General features: G+C 37.0%; 1 protein-coding gene across 1 annotated transcript; it reads right to left on the bottom strand.

Annotated features, from left to right (window-relative positions):
* Window positions 1-12: 12 nt before the first annotated feature.
* On the bottom strand, window positions 13-20,173 carry LOC130231646 (protein Lines homolog 1-like). The gene is made up of 9 exons (XM_056461006.1): window positions 20,126-20,173; window positions 19,957-20,024; window positions 17,208-17,483; window positions 17,018-17,107; window positions 13,857-14,001; window positions 13,329-13,655; window positions 10,519-10,758; window positions 6,828-7,005; window positions 13-2,947 (listed from the first exon to the last, which is right to left on the bottom strand). The coding sequence occupies exons 3-9, from the start codon at window positions 17,475-17,477 to the stop codon at window positions 2,392-2,394; spliced, it is 1,806 nt and encodes a 601-aa protein (XP_056316981.1). The 5' UTR covers window positions 17,478-17,483; window positions 19,957-20,024; window positions 20,126-20,173; the 3' UTR covers window positions 13-2,391.

Here is a 20,173-nt window from a genome sequence, read left to right as displayed (position 1 = left end):
TATGAGGTTTAAGGTTTAACAAGGTTTAACAACTTTAATAATTCCACCAGGGGCAATTAGATTAGGGTAATAGCATTTCATGATACAACGAACACATAAAGAGACAAATCACTTACAAACAGTGTTTAAAAACAAAAAAACAAATCCAATCCCAATCCAGCATGCTTCATGTATAACTTCATAAATAGTTTTTTAAAAAAAAACTTGGAAAAACACATGTATTAGAAATGTAAATTTAAAACTTGCTAAAATGTAATGTTGTAAAGCCTTACTGCCTCTGGAACAAAGGTAAATTAAGCCAAAATGTTTCGTGTTCTATTTGGTCAATTTTCTTTCATTTGTAAATATACATCCTTTCCTGTTATTCAGACCTACAACACATTCCAAACAAATGTTTAGGGCTAGGAATCAGGTAAATTGGTGAAATAATGATGTGATGTGAAACAGGTGATGTCAACAGGTGATTGTAGTTATGATTTGGTACAAAAGCAGCATCCAAGAAAGGTCTAGTCCTTTAGGAGCAAAGATGGGCCGTGGGTCGCCAGTTTGCCAACAAATAAGAGAAAATTATTGAAATGTTTAAAAATGTTTCTCAAAGAAAGAGAGGAGAACATTTGAATATTTCACCTTCAATAGTGCAGAACATGATTAAAAGATTCAAGCAATCTGGGGAAATTAGTTTGGGAATTTAAGCTGAACTACCATAACCTCTGATCCCTCAGGCATCAAGAATCATCATTCATCTATAAGTGATATCACCACATGGGCTCAGGACTACTTCGGCAAACCTTTGTTAAGTACAACAGTACGTAGTTACATCCACAAATGGCAGTTAAAACTGTACTGTGCCAAAAGGAAGCCCTATGTTAACAGTGTCCAGAAGTACCGTCGACTTCTCTGGGCTCGGAGGCATCTGGGATAGACCATCACACAGCGGAAACCTGTACTGCGGTCAGATGAATCAGCATTTCAGGTATTTTTTGGGAGAAATGGATGCCGTGTGCTCTGGACCAAAGAAAATGATCATCCTGACTGTTACTGTTGTGGAAAAAAGGTTTTGGTCTGCAAAATATTTTCTAAGTTTTCTAAAACATAACAAAGACTGAGATCTCCGAACAAAGCAGTTTATTGTTACAGCATTAGCAACAACAGAGACAGGTCGTTCGAGTGTCTACCGAGATGCTCTCGCCAACACTTATTATACCCTCTTTCTCTCCTGGGTGTCAGGTATTTTACATACCTGTGGGGGATACAGTCTGTGTTTACCTCACTTACAGCAGATACAGTCATATCACTGCTAGCAATAAATTTTACTCCACTTAATTTTGAGCATTCAGTTGTAGTGATGCCAGCAACTTTCAAGTCCAGCCGACGATAACAGAGATATTTTGGTCATAGGATCTCGAAAGTGTCCGTCTACGGATTCAGCACCTCATGATGGATCAGTTAAGCGTAGACACTTGCATGAGCATCAGTCGCACATGAAACTGAACATAAGTGTCCTCATGACCTTACTTACATACATCTGCTCCCATTGTGGTACTTCAACCTGCTCCTCTAATTCTTTTCTCATCCCTGACTGCACTTGAATTTTCTTATATACCAAAGCACACATAAATGATTCTTCCCACCGCAGCCTCACTTTTGTGTTTTAAAATGGCGGCCGCGTGAAATAAGCGTATTGACTTGAGAGGTTTTGTAAAGGCAATACTGGAAAAAAATATTTAGCAAATATATGAATATTTAAAAAAAACTGCAAATGTTTAATTTTTTTTTGCAGTTTTTGATTTTTATTTGCAGTTCTTTATTTTAATTTAACAAAATTCCATTTTATTTCTCAAAACTCAATTTTCCCTTTACGATTTTTTTGAGATTTGCATTATTTTTCACAACTCTTTGCTCAATACTTTATCTTTTGTTTGTAAAACTTTCTTTTATGTTGCAAGTATATATGGCCCTACATTGACTCCATACACCCGGGCTTAATTTGTGCCGAAACAAGCCAGATCCGGCACCTCTGAAATCTGATCCGGCACCTCATTTTACCGATCCCCCTCCTAATGCTTACCTCCGCCTCGCCCTGCTCTTCAATTACTCCCCAACCCTCTTCACTTTCATCTGCTACACGTGTGCCTCCTTTGGCAACATGCCGGATCTATTACCCCGATCTGTTTCGGGACCTCGCAATCTACAAATTAAGCACTGGTCCCAACCTTTTCTGATTTATTTGTAATAACAAGCATCTGTTATTAAAATCGCTCCACAACGTCAACCTAGATGCAAAAATAACTTGATTTTATATTTATATTTACTGCATTATACAACCAATACACTTCTGTTCATTCATAATCATAATTGAATCGAAGTTGAATCCATTCATGTTAATCAAAGCTAACGAAGCATGTTCCTCTGTGACTCTACACCGTTCAGCAGTTTCAGAAGTGAGGAAGGGTTGTAGGGAAACAAACCTCTGTTATGAAGTCTGCTCACCGCAGTCCTCAAGTCCATTAAACACGCAAACACTTTACCTAACAGAGACTCTTCCACCAACATTACAGAAGCTCCACAATCGACAGCGTCTGCTTCCTCCGACTCGTCTGAACTCCCATAATCAACCAGTCGAGAAACTAAAGCGTTTTCGACTTTGTTACCTGTTGCTGATTCACCACAGGGAACCGCAGCTGCAGATGAAGCTGGAATTGAGAGATCAGATCCTCTTTTAGCATCTCTGTCGCAGTCTTCAATGTGTCGAGAGGATCTGCACAGGCCCGTCCAGTCCTGCCGGAGCAGTTTAAGGTATCGGACGAAGTACTCCAGAAAGCAGGTCTCGGAGGAGATGAGGAAGTCCAACAGGACACTGTGGTCAAATGAGAGCGAACGCAGCAGGAGGATGAAGAGACAGTGAGGGTTAAATCCCCAGATGCACACACCAGAGTCTGAGCAGCTCCTATTGGGAAGAAGAAAAGGAGAACATACAGTTGAAGTCAGAATTATTAGTCCTCTGTTTAACTATGGAGAGAGATTAGACTCAATAATAATTCACGCAAAAGACACGATGTACACATGCGTAGCCAAATTCACGTACGTAAAATATTTATTTATACTTACAAAAACAATTCACATGCACAAAATAAAAATACATTTTCATAAAATACGTTTCACAAATGCAAAACACCATTTGCAAATATATAAGAGTGTACAAGAAGTTTTGAATGTTTAAAATTCACGAGTTCATCCTGAATGAGAATGTGCAAATCCTCTCTCACGTACGACTCACCCTGAATACGAGTGTGTGCATTTTTGAGACTTTCCTGTCAGCACACACCTCCCACGTGAGTCACTCGTGCCCTGTAGCCAATAAGATGCGAGCTTACTGTTCAACCAATCACAACTCCCTGAGAACTCCCGGGAATGACCGAAGCGCTTCACTGTGCGCACCATTTGCGCAGTCTGACTGAATTAACGGAGATGATCCTCTAAGAAGAAGAATACTCCTCTATTTAGCATGGCAGGTGAAGAGCGGGATGCGCTCTAACACAAGCACTTTTCTATTGAGTTACTGAAAATACACTCAGATTCTACTATAAAAAGCGTATACACAAACTAGTAGGAAACAGTATTGACTTACAGGAGTATCCGCCATGTTGGTTAGAGGAACAGACTGCGCAAAAGAAGCGCAGAGTGGTTGACATCGAGTACAGCTCTCATCTGATTGGCTGAGAGGTACGAGTTGCCTGTTTCTGGCAGGAAAGTCTCAAAAATGCACACACTCGTATTCAGGGTGAGTCGTACGTGAGAGAGGATTTGCACATTCTCATTCAGGATGAACTCGTGAATTTTAAACATTCAAAACTTTTTGTACACTCTTATATATTTGCAAATGGTGTTTTGCATTTGTGAAACGTATTTTATGAAAATGTATTTTTATTTTGTGCTTGTGAATTGTTTTTGTAAGTATAAATAAATATTTTACGTACGTGAATTTGGCTACGCATGTGTACATCGTGTCTTTTGCGTGAATTATTATTGAGTCTAATCTCTCTCCATAGTTAACGGGTTTAATTTCTGTTTAACGGAGATTTTTTCAACACATTTCTAAACATAATAGTTTTAATAACTCATCTCTAATAACTGATTTATTTTATCTTTGTCATGATGACAGTAAATAATATCTGACTAGATATTTTGACACTTCTATACAGCTTAAAGTGACATTTAAAGGCTTAAAGTTAACTAGGCAAGTTAGGGCAATTCGGCAAGTGATTGTATAACGATGGTTTGTCCTGTAAAAAAATTAAAAACTAATATAGCTTAAGGGGGCTAATAATATTGACCTGAAAATAGGGCTGTGCAATTAATCGAAAATTCGATTTTGGCTTCTAACGATTATGAAAAAACATTAACCGATATAAACGATTATGGTCCAGCCACTCTCCCTGGGTTGCAGTTTGGGCTCTTGAGGGCCCCTTGCCTTCCAGCTGCAGGGTCTGTGACCCCAAAGGGCTACCCCTTTCTAGTTGTACACATTTGTTGCTCTGCAAAGCTCAGTTCCACATGAAAATGACTAAAAGCATGTACTGTAATGTAACGTCTGCAGCACGGGATGCGCATCGTTTATTGATGCTGTGTGTGCGCGCGCTTAGCCTCGGAGTTGAGCAGAGCACACACATCTAAAGCCATACATGCACATTTGTGTCAGAGCGCGGTGTTTAGTGAATATTCATATTAACCCTCATTTGTGTAATAAACAAGTTGAGAATCAAAAGACACGTGAAAGAGAAACCATATCAGAGTCGCACTATTCTTAAAGTGACAGCGCGCATTATTCCTGCTGCCAACTGTTTTTATTATTAATCAAACAACAAAAGGAGAAAATCCCTCACTGCTCTCGACTGAAGGACTTTTGTAGCTATAATTAAAGTTTTGTTTCTTACAGTGAAGATGCTTAAAGCACAGTTTGTTTCATATTTTTATTCTCTTGTATTTATTTCCCTTATTTACAGGGAGGAAAATCAGTCAGAATTGAATTGAAGTCAGAATTATTAGCCCTCCTGGATTATTATTCAGTCATTCATTCATTTTCTTTTCGGCTTAGTCCCTTTATTAATCTGGGGTCGCCACAGCGGAATGAACCACCAACTTAACCAGCATTTGTTTTATGCAGCGGATGCCCTTCCAGCTGCAACCCATCACTGGGAAACACATACACAAACTCATTCACACTCATACACACAGACACATACACTACAGACAATTTAGCCTACCCAATTCCCCTGTACTGCATGTCTTTGGACAGGGGGGGAAACCAGAGCACCGGGATGAAACCCACGTGAACGCAGGGAGAACATGCAAACTCCACACAGAAACGGCAACTGACCGAGCCAAGGCTCGAACCAGCGACCTTCTTGCTGTGAGGCGACAGCACTACCTACTTCGCCACTGCATCCCCTTCCTGGATTACTAGCGACCATTTTCCCCCAATTTCTGTCTAATGGAATATTGAGCTATTAAAACAAGTTTCAAAATATTTAAACCTGCTTTTATTCTAGCCGAAATAAAACAAATAAGCCTTTTTCCAGAAGAAAAAATATTATAAGAAATACTGTGAAAAATTCCTGTTAAACATAATTTGAGAAATATTTATAAATAAAAAAAAATTCTCAGGAAGGCGAATTGTTTTGACTTCAGCGGATAATCGTTTTGAAGAATCGTGATTAGAATTATGACCAAAATAATCGTGATTATGATTTTTCCCATAATCGAGCAGCCCTACCTTAAAATGGCTTTAAAAAAATAAAAACCACTTTTATTTAAGCCGAAATAAAACAAGTAAGCCTTTCTCCAGAAGAAAAAACATAGGAAATACTGTGTAAAATATTTTGCTCCATTAAACATCATTTGGGAAATATTTGAAAAAGAATACATATTTCACACGAGGGCTAATCAGACATCCACTGTATATTTACAAGAAGTAAAATTAATTAAAAAATGCTAAATGGGATACCAGAGTCATTCATTTAGATTATACTATAGTTACTACACTGTTCAGATGTTGCATTTCAGATATTTGTCAGGTTTTGCACTTGAACTGCTCTTGTGTGTAGCACTAGTTTCTTCTCATCCGAAGCCTTCAGTTGTGTTTTTGATTCGATTTAGCTGTGAATTAACTGAGCTCAGTCAGTGTAGTGATATGGAGCTGTAATGCGCTCAAAACCTGCCTTATATGAAATCTTATATCAAAATAACTGCGTGCCGTAATTTTCATCAGCCAATCAGAATCAAGCATTCAACAATTCACAGCTTTCATATATTCTAAAATAAATAAATTCAGTGCTAAAATAAAAATATGCAGTTGTTTTTTATACTTTCTTCTAAAATATATGAAAATAACTTACATTCTACTAAAGATGTAAGGATGGTAGCGTCCAGTGAGAACTTTTGTTTCCATTCATTCATTTTCCTCCGGCTTAGATCCTTTATTTATCAGGGGTCGCCACAGCAAAATGAATAGCCTTCTTATCCAGCATATGTTTTACACAGCGGATGCCCTTCCAGCTGCAACCCAGTACTGGGAAACACCCATCCACTCTCATTACTCACCAATTTAGCTTATTCAGTTCACCTACAGCGCATGCGTTTTGACTGTGGGGGACTCGGAGAAAACCCACGCCAACACGAGAACACGCAAACTCCACACAGAAATGCCAACTGACCCAGCCGGGACTCGAACCAGGGACCTTCTTGCTGTGAGGCGACAGTGATAACCACTGAGCACTTTTGTTTCCAGTCAGTTACTTTTAATTTGACATACTAAACAGATTCCAAACCTTTTCTGATATAAATACAAGGCCATCAGAGTGTTGGTTGCTTCCATCATGTCGTCATCCTGTTCAGCAAACAGTGCGGAAACCCAGCAGCAGCGGTGAGAGTCCAGAGAGACGTGATGCTGGAGGAATAACATGAGCTCTGTTAAATGCTGCTGCACTTCAATCTCACCCGCAGATCCTGAAAGAGACAGATGACATGTAGAGATACGGCGCCCTCTGCTGTTGGACATGATTCATTGTCATATTTCATTTTAAATGAGCAGCGAGTAAAACACCCAGATTTACTCTGCACTGTTCAAGTGACCCAATTCTGACTTTTTTCTCCCATGTGGCACAGATCGTATATGGCCCATTTGCGTGTAAGCAGGAACAAATTAGATTCAGGCCTTGTTCATATTTGGAAATTTATCCGATATGAATCGGATCTGTGCCCTCGTGTCTGCAGTGTAAGCAGGTAGATCGGATTTTCACCTGTCAATGCGAGTCGCCCATCATTAAAACCCGTAGCAAATGACGTCAAGTCTAACACTTTCTCTTCAGAACAGACTTCAGTAGAGTCCCAAACCTTAAATCTCAACACACAAGGACTTAAACAGCTTTTGTCATATAGCACAGGTATTTAAGCACGTTAACGAGAGCGAGAGAGCGCAATGTCCGCCACGTAACCAATATAAACTAATATAAAACTGTTGCATACATCACGTGCATAAATCACGCCATGGACAAGACATTAAGAAGCCTAAAGATTTTTTAAAAAGCCTTTATATCAAAAGAAGAGGAACAAATGAGAACCTTTCTGTCATAAACTATGGTAAAACAGCTTGTCAAAAGCTGTGAACAGATTGCAAACAGGAATAGAGAAGAGCACTCTTTAATTATCAGCTGTTAGTCAGCGCCCGCTCTTTTTTTTCCTGGTCATTGCGCCTTTGCCGTGTGCTGTGTAAATGCAGACGACCGGATACGAGTCACTTTTAAAATATGTTGTAAGCAGGTCATCATACAAAATCGGATACAGTCACGAAATCAGAATTGACCATCAAGATCTGCAGTGTAACCGCAGCCTAAATGCTTTGAGAATCAATGCATTTGAATGATATATACTGTTGAAGTCAGAATTATTAGCTCTGTTAAATTTGAATACTTTTATATTTTTCCACAATTTCTGTTTAACAGAGATTTTCTCAACACATTTCTAATCATAATAGTTTTAATAACTCATTTCTAATAACTGATTTATTTTATCTGTGCCATGATGACAGCACATATTTGTCTAGATATTTTTCAAGACACTTTTATTCAGCTTAAAGTGACATTTAAAGGTTTAACTAGATTAATTAGGCAAGGCAAATCATTGTGTAATGATGGTTTGTTCTGTAAAACAAATATTGCTTAATGGGGATAACAATATTGACCTCAAAATTGTTACAAAACTGCTTTTATTCTAGCCGAAATAAAACAAGTAAGACTTTCTCCAGAAAAAAAATATTATAGGAAATACTGTGAAAATTTCCTTAATCCTTTAAATATAATTTGAGAAATATTTGTGTGTATGTGTTTGTTTATTATTATTATTATTATTATTATTATTATTATTATTTTTATTATTATTATTATTATTATTATTATTATTATTATTATTATTGCAACATGAAATTAGTCGTTTTTATTTGATATATGATGATATTGTTGTAAGTGAAGTTCCGGTCTCCTCCCTTGCGCACCACCAGAGGGAACTATCACCCGAATTTTAGCCAACTCAATTCCCCATAAGCCCCTCTGCCTGGGACTGATTGCGTTGGCAGGTGCATTCAATTGACCCTTCGCTAAGCCACACCCCCCGAATACCTCCACACACCAATCGTGGCTTAACAACCGTAGCTACGCACAGGAGGTCTGTCAAGCTTTCGAGCGAGGGAAACAAGCCAAAGCGTTGTGCATATGGATTGTGCAAATCTGATACCCGGTATCCCAAAAGATTGGAGGTGGTGGATTTCTTTTTCCTTTCCAAAAGCCTAAAACCCAAGAGGAGAAATGCCAGCGTGGATCAAGCTGTGTAAGGGGCCGTAAAAGCAGAACAATCCAGTCATATTTCCATCTTCATCATTTTAAGCTACGAATTTTTGAAATGACATATCAACAGAGCAAAACCGAGATGTGATCACTAACTGAGTGCTTGTGATCAATATACTTCACCCGCAGCTGTTTTTCAGTCATTTATATCCCTCATGCTCATGTTAGACCTACAATTCACTGATGTTTTTTGGAGATTTAGTCATTGGTGACGACGTTATACCGGGTTAGTGTCTGCTTTTATATTTGGTGTCGGATTAATATTTGCTGGTAGGGAACATCTATCTGTTCACTTCTGCTATTTATACTTTGATTTGCATTTCAATTTATTTATTTTTTCTACTTAACTGCAGATTAGAATAGAAACTGGATAAAAACACACAAACATACTGGCAGTTATAGGTGCTGTAGGTTGTTATGGGTCAATGATGCTAATATTTAGCACAAATTCATCAATTTCCCCTTTCTGGCTGTTCTTTCTATGAATGAATGATGTAGAAGCTCTGTCCATGCGTGTTTCCTCGTCGGTAAGTAACAATATATTTCATTGCACAACAATTAATCTATCAGGCTTTTTGGCTAAAAAAGGAATTCACGGTTTAATTAGTAATTATTAGATTATTTTTACATTTCACCAATCCTGCTGTGCATGAACAAAGCTGTTGAATGGTCAGCGTATAAGGTGGCTAGGCTAACCTAGCTTCAATTTTGATTGAATTATTTTCTAATCGGCTGCATATTAAGTCTTGAATACACCCCTGTACTGCATACTGCAGTTTTTTTTTTTGTCTGGCTTTCTCGGATAACTCACCTGTTCACCAAAAATGACTAATTATATCACTGGGAATGTCTGACACCGGCGCATACATATTGTAACAGACTTGCCAGGCACGAAAGCTTAACAGGCTTAACAACAGTAACCAAGGAGGGTGGGGCTTAGCGTAGGGTAAATTGATACTCACGCATACTGTATAAGCCCCAGTTTCTGAACAGTTCAGAGTGGTCTTGATTTGCCCAGCAGTCATTACCAAGCGTTTATTCGTAGTGTTTGATCTTACCCGTGCTTTGACCCCTTTGCTTGTTATATTGTCTATGATTGTTCTCTGCCTACCCTGAACCATGCCTGTAGATCGACCTGCTTTTGAATTGCCCTTCTGTCATCTGTTTACTGTCTTCTGTACCATTAATAAAGCTTTGCAGATGGATCCACTGGCTTCTGACTCATCACAACAGATATGTTCACATTTGTTTTAATAACAAAATACTTTGGAAAATAAGTATTATTTTAGATCCATGTATAGACTTATTTAAAAGCATATATCTAATAATAATCTACTAATGTTTGATTAAAATAATTGTTATTATTATCATAGTCACCGTTTGTCAAACAATTCAACATTAAATGCTAAAAACTGAAAATAAATGAATAGACAATAGCCCTCCTCTGATTTTTTTTCTTTCTTTTTTCCAAATAACTTGTTCCTGAGCAAGGAATCTTTCGCAGTATTTCATACAATGTTTTTTCTTCTGGAGAAAGTCCTATTTGTTTTATTTCAGCTAGAACAAAAGCAGCTTAAGACTTTAATTTTCTAGATGCTGATATGACGCAGTGAAAACTAACCTTTCTGATGAGTTTTTATCTCCAGTGACTTCAGTAAAATCAGGCTCACGGCTCTCAGAATCACATCATCCTTCTTCATCGTCCCATCAACATCGCAGTTTCCACCGAAGAAGCTGGCCTGAGCTTTAACAGGAACTTCCTTTAGCCAACCTGTGTTTACTTCCTGTAGCACACTGTCTGCCATGTCCAGCAGGTCCTCCGTCAGACTGAGATCTTCACCTGATGCTGACTGAACATCGCCTGAAATCCAGATGTCAATCAATCATCAATTCAATATCAATTCTAAAAAAATGTGAAAATATATTTTTCCTGTAGTATACTGTATTTCGAATTATGACTTGCGGTTTGGGAACTTCCTTCTCAACAAATCATTGTAATTGTCCCACAGAGTGTTTTGAAATCAGAATTTTTATTCATTGTTTGACATAATCTGAACTGAAACATAAAGAGAGGGCGGGACATATAGTAGCTCCTCCCCGTTTTTCACACTTTTGGATGTAAACATAACTAGAGCCTAGTAAGTGTTACCCAAATACCAATATTATTTGTATTACATCTACTTTGGAGTGGCCTACTCAAAGTCCTGAACTAAATCCAATTAAGATGCGGTGGTATGACCTTAAAAAGACGGTTCATGCTAGAAAACTCAACGCAATGTGGCTGAATCACAGCAATTGTGCAAAGATGAGTGGGCCAAAATTCCTCTAATAACATTTTTTAAATACATTTGTCTTCAATTTATCAGGAAGAGACTGTTTTCTTCTCTTGGTTGGAAATGCTGCTTTATTCGCAAATGTTTTATTATGCGATATTGCAGTTTTGCACATAATTCACATCTTGGGATGGAAACATACCTAGTGCCTTGTAAGTATTACCCAAATACCAATATTATTTGTATTACATCTACTTTGGAGTGGCCTAATCAAAGTCCTCACCTGAATCCAATTGAGATGCTGTGGTATGACCTTAAAAAGGTGGTTCATGCTAGAAAAAAAAAATCCCAATGTGGCTGAATCACAACAATTCTGCAAAAACGAGTGATCTAAAATTCCTCAAATTACATTTTTCTTTTTGATATTTGTCGTTAGTTTACCAGGAAGAGAATATTTTGTTATCTTTGTCTTATTGGATGGAAATGCTGCTTTATTTGCACATGTTTTTTATGTGATATTCCAGTTTTGTGCATAATTCACATCTTTGGATGAAAACATAGCTTTTGTCTAGTAAATGTTACCCAAATATCAATATTATTTGTATTACATCTACTTTGGGGTGGCCTAGTCAAAGTACTAACCTGAATCCAATTGAGATTCTGTGGTATGATCTTAAAAAGGCGGTTCTTGCTAGAAAAAAAACCCAATGTGGCTTAATTATAACAATTCTGCAAAGTTGAGTGGGCCAAAACTCCTCAAATTATGTTTTTCTTTTTTATATCTGTCATCAGTTTATCAGGAAGAAACTATTTTGTTCTCTTTGACTCACTAAAGGAAAGTGCTGCTTTATTCGCAAATGTTTTATTATGCAATATTCCAGTTTGACCATAATTCACATCCTTGGATGGAAACATAGCTAGTCTCTAGTAAGTGTTACCAAAATATCAATATTATTTGTATTAAATCCACTTTGGAGTGGCCTAGTCAAAGTCCTGACCTAAATCCAATGGAGATGCTGTGGTATGATCTTAAAAAGGCGGTTCTTGCTAGAAAAAAAAAACCCAATGTGGCTTAATTATAACATTTCTGCAAAGTTGAGTGGGCCAAAACTCCTCAAATTATGTTTTTCTTTTTTATATCTGTCATCAGTTTATCAGGAAAAAACTATGATGTTCTCTTTGACTCACTAAAGGAAAGTGCTGATTTATTCGCAAATGTTTTATTATGCAATATTCCAGTTTGACCATAATTCACATCCTTGGATGGAAACATAGCTAGTGTCTAGTAAGTGTTACCAAAATATCAATATTATTTGTATTAAATCCACTTTGGAGTGGCCTAGTCAAAGTCCTGACCTAAATCCAATTGAGATGCTGTGGTATGATCTTAAAAAGGCAGTTCTTGCTAGAAAAAAAACCCAATGTGGTTTAATTATGACATTTCTGCAAAGATGAGTGGGCCAAAATTCCTCAAATTATGTTTTTCTTTGTGATAGTTGTCGTTAGTTTATCAGGAAGAAACTATTTTGCTCTCTTTGACTCATTGGATGGAAATAATTCATATTTCATATCTTTGGATGGAAACTGCTAGTGTTTAGTAAGTGTTACCTAAATATCAATATTATTTGTATTACATCTACTTTGGAGTGGCCTAGTCAAAGTCCTGACCTGAATCCAATTGAGATGCTGTGGTATGACCGTGACAGGCGGCTCACGCTAGAAAATCCCCTCAATGTGCCAGAATTACAATTCTGCAAAGATGAGTGGGCCAAAACTCCTCAAATTGTGTTTTTCTTTTTTATATCTGTCATCCGTTTATCAGGAAGAAACTATTTTGTTCTCTTTGACTCTCTGAATGGAAGTGCTGCTTTATTCGCAAATGTTTTATTATGCAACATACCAGTTTGCGCATAATTCACATCTTTAGATGGAAACATAGTTTATCAGTTTGTCTAGTAAGAGTTACCAAAATATCGATATTATTTGTATTACATCTACTTTGGAGTGGCCTAGTCAAAGTCCTGACCTAAATCCAATTAAGATGTTGTGGTATGATGGTGGTTTTATTATGCAATGTTAAAGTTTAATTCGCATCTTTGAATGAAAGCACAGCTAGTATATCGTCCATGTTAAATAAGCAAATAAATAAAAGCATTACCTAAAGCCCAGTCATCTCCGGCCCGCCGCAGAACACTTTTCTTGAGTAGCAGCAGAACTCGCTTTTTCACCACATACTCCACATCGTCTCTCATAATGTGCAGGAGTGATGAACACCGAATGAACGAGAGTCTCTGAGCTGAAGAGCTGAGGCCGTGTCTGAGGCGAGCTGCGTTTAGGGCTTCCAGGAGCTCAATAAACTCACTCATGCTTTTAGAAACACTCCTCGTGTCTGTGCTGTAAGGATCCTGTGTGTCCAGAGCCAGGAGATTACTGTACAGGTGTGTGATGGAGGAGTCCAATGCTGAAAGAAGACGAGTCAAGACTTCTGTGGAGAAGAAAATGAAAAATGCAGGTGGAATTCAATGTTCAAGTGTTATTTAATACAAGTCTCAAGCCATTTATGCATTTTTAAATTATTTTTATATTGCATAAAAAAATTATGTGTATAACACATGTTCAATCAAGCGTATTTGTGTACATGAGGGTATTATAAGGTGTGTAAGTGTATGTGAAGACTCTTTGCTACCTCTTTTATTCTGTCCCATGTCTGCTTTCAGCACTCCTTTAATAACAGCCGTCACTGACCACAGACACGAGTCCAGTTCACAGCCGGACACTGACCGCTCAAGCACTGCAGCACACGCATCTGTCCACATACAACTGCTCACTCCCTACAGCCAACCAGACAATAGTCACTATATATCACAACCGTATTAACACTCTGATGAATAACTAGTAAAATGGGCTATCTGCTTGTTTAGTCTGACATCACACGAAGCAGCTTCCAGGTCAAAGCGCCCTATTAAACTGTTCAGGGAGACTCAACAATTGATAATGATAAAGCGGTTACAAAGCACTGTAATACTTTAGAAAATCATGATCGCAATATCCAATATATATATGGCCAGAAAGTGATTCATTTTTAATTAATTGTTAAAATAATAGTCTGTGATGAAGCTACTCATTTGAATGATGACCACTTTTTAGTCATCATAAACAACCCTTTTCTCAATTCAGACGAGTTGCAGCTTGTACCCGGATTCCATACGTCATGACCAAGCGGCAACCTCATGCTCTCCCTCATGAAGCAAATGCGAAAGTAACTGAAACTGCAATTCATCTAAATTCCGCTAGTCCTGGCTCCATAATAGAGCAGATTTCTATTGGCCCCACAGTTAAAATGGCCAGCGTTACAGCAGAAATAAAGGTGTTTACAGCCTGATACAAAGAACGATTTAGGTGTATATAGCTAATATTAACCGTCATGACAACTGTAAGGGGGTGAATTTTGTTATAACTCATCCGTTACTTTAAATCAGGTTATATTAAGTTTGCATAATTAAGGGCGTGGCCACTTGAGTGACAGCTAGGTCTCGCTGGTCGCCGTCACTTCACCTCAGCTGATTCTGGCTGATTATGTTTTATGTGGCTTTACACAGTCAGCTGCCTTTTGGGATTATTTCTTACAATTATCTGATGATATGGCATACTATGTACACTTGATTGTGCTCACAAACCATTTACGTGGCCTTTGTTTCCCAGGTAAGTGAAATTATACACTTGTATACCATCTCTATAAATGTATTTGTTTTATTTAAGATCATTTATAATTTTCTCTGGACCTGTAAAACACTCCAGAATCTGACAGATTGATTAGCTGTAGGCTCTAGAACAGTCATCTGAAGCGTTATCATACAGTGTAATGCCTGGATTTCATTAATAGCCTTGCATTTACTAACACAGACTATATTTGAAGTGTTTGGTAGTATTTCGCGTTTTCCTCCTGTAGAAAAACGTCAGAAGAACAATGTTTAGTGGCTCAATGTGTTACTACAGTGTTTTTAAAAGTCTAAATACTTTATTGATATAGTGTACAGCCAAGCACATGTGGTCAGAACACAAACGAGTCTCAAGTAATGAAGTCGTAGCGTTCTCCCAAAGAAAAGCCTGTCTAAGCAAAATGCTAACAGGCGTCTGTAGCTCCGCTCACACTCCGCCTCTTTGCCCTTATTTGGGATCTCCCGGTCGGTCCGATGACACACAAACAAACTGACAATGGTTGGCCACGCCCACTTATAGCTTTTTTTGCGTTCTTCAGAAACTTATGGGTGACGCCACGGATACTTCGTCCATATCTTTTACAGTCTATGGTCATATCGTAACAAGCAGATCCACTGATAGACTTCCAGCGAAAGGTTTATGTGAATATTTCCAGTTTGATAAGGTTCTTTTTACAGCATTGATAAAAGTAATTTAATTAAAATATAAACAATTAAATACACTTTAGCATTAATTTAGTTGTTCAAGCGTAAAATGACATGAAAGGCCGTTTAAACACAAGCGCTGTCAGTAGCTGCAGGCTTGTGCAGAAAATCCATTGAAAATACTGTAGTAAAATACGGGTGCTTTCACACTAGCACTTTTGGTCCACACCTGGGTTCATTTAATATTTAAGTACAGTGTGTTTAGCTAGTGTAAATTATCTGAACTTGGGTGCACACCAGTGAACCGTACCCGCCTGAAAGAGGTGTTCTGGGGTCCGGTTCACTTCTGATGTGAATGCAATCATACCAAATAATGGAAGTGAACTGCCAACTGTACAACAAACTTTAGTTTTAATAACGTTCAGTCGTGTGTGTGTGTGTGTCTGTGTATCACAGTGACAAGCTGGACTGACCCAGTGCAAACACAGTGATAATGTCTGCTTGTCTCCTCCAAAAATGACTTCCAGGGACATCACGTGATGTTCTGAATGTTTTTTTTTTTTTTTAAATTGCGGCTGATAGACGCAAGTGCCTCTCTTTATGTTACCAAAACCAAAAGACTTAGTAAAAGCAGAACAAACGTGATGTGCGTATGTCTTTTCACTTTGGCGTCTTGACTTTCGTGGTCATCACCTAGCTGTACACACAACAGCAGCTCGATGATGCAAGCGTACCGGGGTCCCGGGGTACCGGGGTAAAAAAATGCAGTGTGAACACAAACCAGCTGAGAATGTGGCAAGGGGGGACAATCAAACTTGGGTTCGGACCAGATAATCGACCCAAGTGTGAAAGCACCCTGAATTTCTATATTTTAAAATCATATTGTGGAACAATCCAGCTTCTTGTCCAGTGTGATACACACTTAATATCACTGATATTAAACAAATCAGATCTTAAAGGTCCATTGAAGTGCTTTAAAATGTGCATTTTTTATTTAACGTTTGACGTAATCTCAATTAAAACACGAAAACAGGGTGGGATGTATAGTAGCTCCTCCTCTTTAAAAAAAAAACAACCAATAGCATTTAGTTTTTATAACAGCTCTGCCTGTGAGAGTGGTTGAGCTCAAGCGCATCAACTGAAAAGCAAATGAGAAGCATCTTGAAGGGGGTGGGGCATGTCAGACACTAGAGAGCATTTGATTGGTCAGAAGATTTGATGAGAACCTTAAATATGAGGTGACCTCAAAAAAAATCTATGATCCATTTAGGCGGAAGTGACAAACTGAAAGCTTTTAATGTTTCTATCTTTTAAATGCTAATTTTGTCACTGTTTTGTAGCATACTAGCTTATAGATATCATAAAGACGGACATACTGATACTAAACATCTTAAAAAAACACTTAATTTTCATGACCATTCACCGGACGTGCCTAAGAATTCCCTGTGTGTTTAGCCCATGAAAGTTTAACACTGATACTCACAGCAATGCAAAGCTCACTGATGACGTAGACAGACATGCACTTAGCAGATAAATGAGACACAAGCTGATCCTGACAGCTGAGGAGAGAAACCTGCAGATAGAGGTTTGACTTTATTAAATACATTTTAACATCATCAAAATATCAACATCAAAATATATTACTTCTTTAATTTTCATCATGTAAAACATACCAGTTTAGTCATGAGATTAAACTCAGTGAACAATCTCCTGATGACGTCTTGATAGTATACTGTGGCGTCCGCTGTAAAACTGTGTGCTGCGAGTCTGCTAATGATGCTCTCAATAAGACTGAGACTCAAACACGTATCTTCTGTGTTTGTGACAGTCTGAACATAGGAGGAGATTCTGCTGGTGAGATCCTCACCGCTAAAACTCGGAGCAGATCCAGCATGCAACAGGCCAAAAACACTGTGGAAATCCAGCCGTGAGACCTCCATCATGACATTCTGTGAAAAAAAAAACATCCAAAAGAGTTATCAGTAAGTCTTAAAGGGTCTTAAAGGGATAGTTTACCCAAAAATAAAAATTCTGTACTCACCCTTTACTTGTTTAAACCTTTTCAAACTATTTCAAATTATTTATCATTTAAACTTTGAGTGCCTTTTAAAATGGTTGTTCATCACAGCAGGTGAAAATATTTGAAATAGTTGAAAAAAGGTTTTAAAGGGGATAATTATCCCCAAAAAACAACATCATTTACTCACTCTTTACTTGTATCAAACCTTTCTGTGTTTCTTTCTTCCATTAAACACATAAGAAGATGTAATAATAATGCATTTTATTTCAAGGCGCCTTTCATGACACTCAAGGTTACAGCTAAAACAATCAGTTCAAATAAAACACAATAAAAGACAACAGAATACAATACAAACTTAATAAATTCAGTCGGGTTAAAGTTAATAAGTTGTTCTAAACAGATGTGTTTTGAGTTTGGATTTAAATTGTGAAGAAATTGATATTGATATTGTGAAGAAAGCTGAAAACCGGTAACTATTGACTTCGATAGTACAGCATTTGTTTTTCCTATGATGGAAGTCAATGGTTACAGGGTTCCAACATTCTTAAAAATATCTTATTTTGTGTTCAACAGAAGAAAGAAATGCATCCATGTTTGGATCTGCTTGAGGATAAGTAAACAGTAGGTACATTTTCATTTCATTCCACTAATATATCATGTTTAATACATCAACAATTTACTTATAATTCATACATTTTGCTGGATTTACAATTTATAGCTGATTGTGTTTGTGTAAAAGGTCATTTTTGTTTTGTTCTGTAAACTACTGATGACTTTTCTAAGTTTAAAATTATAAAATGTTGTCATTTAGAACAAAAAAAAATAGGTACTTATTTCAAGTAACATTTTATATGTTGATGTTACAAAAAATATTAACAGTGCATCACTTGCAAGTTTTATGGTGAATTTCCAAACATCTCAATATTTATATAATTTATTTATAATTAATGAACAGAACTGATATTTATCAAATATTAATTTTAAAAATGTTTTAAAGTACATTAAAGATGAATAACTTGATTGTTTAATATATCAACAAGACTTATAATTCCTCAATTTTATTGGATTTACAATTGATAGCGTTTGCGTAAAAGTTTGTTTTTGTTTTGTTCTGTAATCTACAGATGACATTTATAAGTTTAAAATGAAAGCATGTTGTCATTTAGAAAAAAAAAGTTACGTATATCAAGTAACATTTTATAGGGCGGGCGACGCAGTGGCGCAGTAGGTAGTGCTGTCGCCTTACAGCAAGAAGCTCGCTGGTTCGAGCCTCGGCTGGTTCAGTTGGCATTTCTGTGTGGAGTTTGCATGTTCTCCCTGCGTTCGTGTGAGTTTCCTCCAGGTGCTCCACTTTCTCCCACAGTCCAAAGACATGCGGTATAGGTGAATTGGGAAAGCTAAATTGTCCTTAGTGTATGAGTGTGAGTGAGTGTGTTTGGATGTTTCCCAGAGATGGGTTGTGGCTGGAAGGGCATCCGCTGTGTAAAATATGTGCTGGATGGGTTGGAAGTTCATTCCGCTGTGGCGAACCCGGATTAATAAGAGACTAAGACGAAAAGAAAATGAATGAATTTTATAGGGCTGCACAATATATCGTTTCAGCATCGATATCGCAATGTGCTCATTCCCAATAGTCACATCGTGACTATCCACTACATTGAGTCTGGATTATAATTATATAATATAATAAAATAATAAAAGTGTTTTTTGAGGCCTGTGACTGCATGAGGGATTTAAAAGCATTTGAACAACATCAGACCTGATATTTTTACCTATTAATGATAGGCATCTTATTTAAACTACATTAAAAATAAACTATCAGTATTTACAACTGATAGTTGATTGTGTTTGCGTAAAAGGTCATTTTTATTTTGTTCTGTAAACTACAAATGACTTTTCTGAGTTTAAAATAAGAAAATGTTGTCATTTAGAACAAAAAATAGGTACTTATATCAAGTAAAATCGTATATGTTGATATTAAGAGAAAAATAAATAGCTTAGTGCATCACTCACATGCTTTATGGCAAATTTCCAATCATCTCAATGTTTATGTAATTTATTTATAATTAATGAACAACAGAACTGATATTTATCACATATTAATGGTAAAAACCTTTTAAAGTACATTAAAGTTGAATAATTTGACTGTTTAATATAAAAAACACACTTATAATTCATCAATTTTTCTGGATTTACAATCGATAGTTGATAGCGTTTGCGTAAAAGGTCGTTTTTTGTTTCATTCTGTAATCTAATGGCAACATTTATACGTTTAAAATAATAAATATAGTCATTTAGATACAAATATTTGTAAATATTTATAAAAAATAATGATACTTATATCAAGTAAAATCTTATATGTTGATATAACGAGGAAAAAAATAGCTTAGCGCATCACTTACAAGCTTTATGGCGAATTTCCAATCATCTCAGTGTTCCCGATTGCTTCAGTCTCTGAGATATTCATTTCCTAAACAAATATTAGCAATATTTAGAGATTCTTAAAGTTTGATTAGAGATATAACGTTACAATACACATAAAATCGTACTGAAATCCAGTGACTTACTTACGTGACATTACGAAAGATGCTGCGTATAAGCATAACTCGTCACGTAATG

Source organism: Danio aesculapii, chromosome 7 (genome assembly GCF_903798145.1).
Source record: "Danio aesculapii chromosome 7, fDanAes4.1, whole genome shotgun sequence".
NCBI lineage: Eukaryota > Metazoa > Chordata > Actinopteri > Cypriniformes > Danionidae > Danio > Danio aesculapii.
The sequence above is the reverse complement of the archived record's forward strand: the minus strand, read 5'-3'. Positions and strand labels throughout refer to the sequence as shown.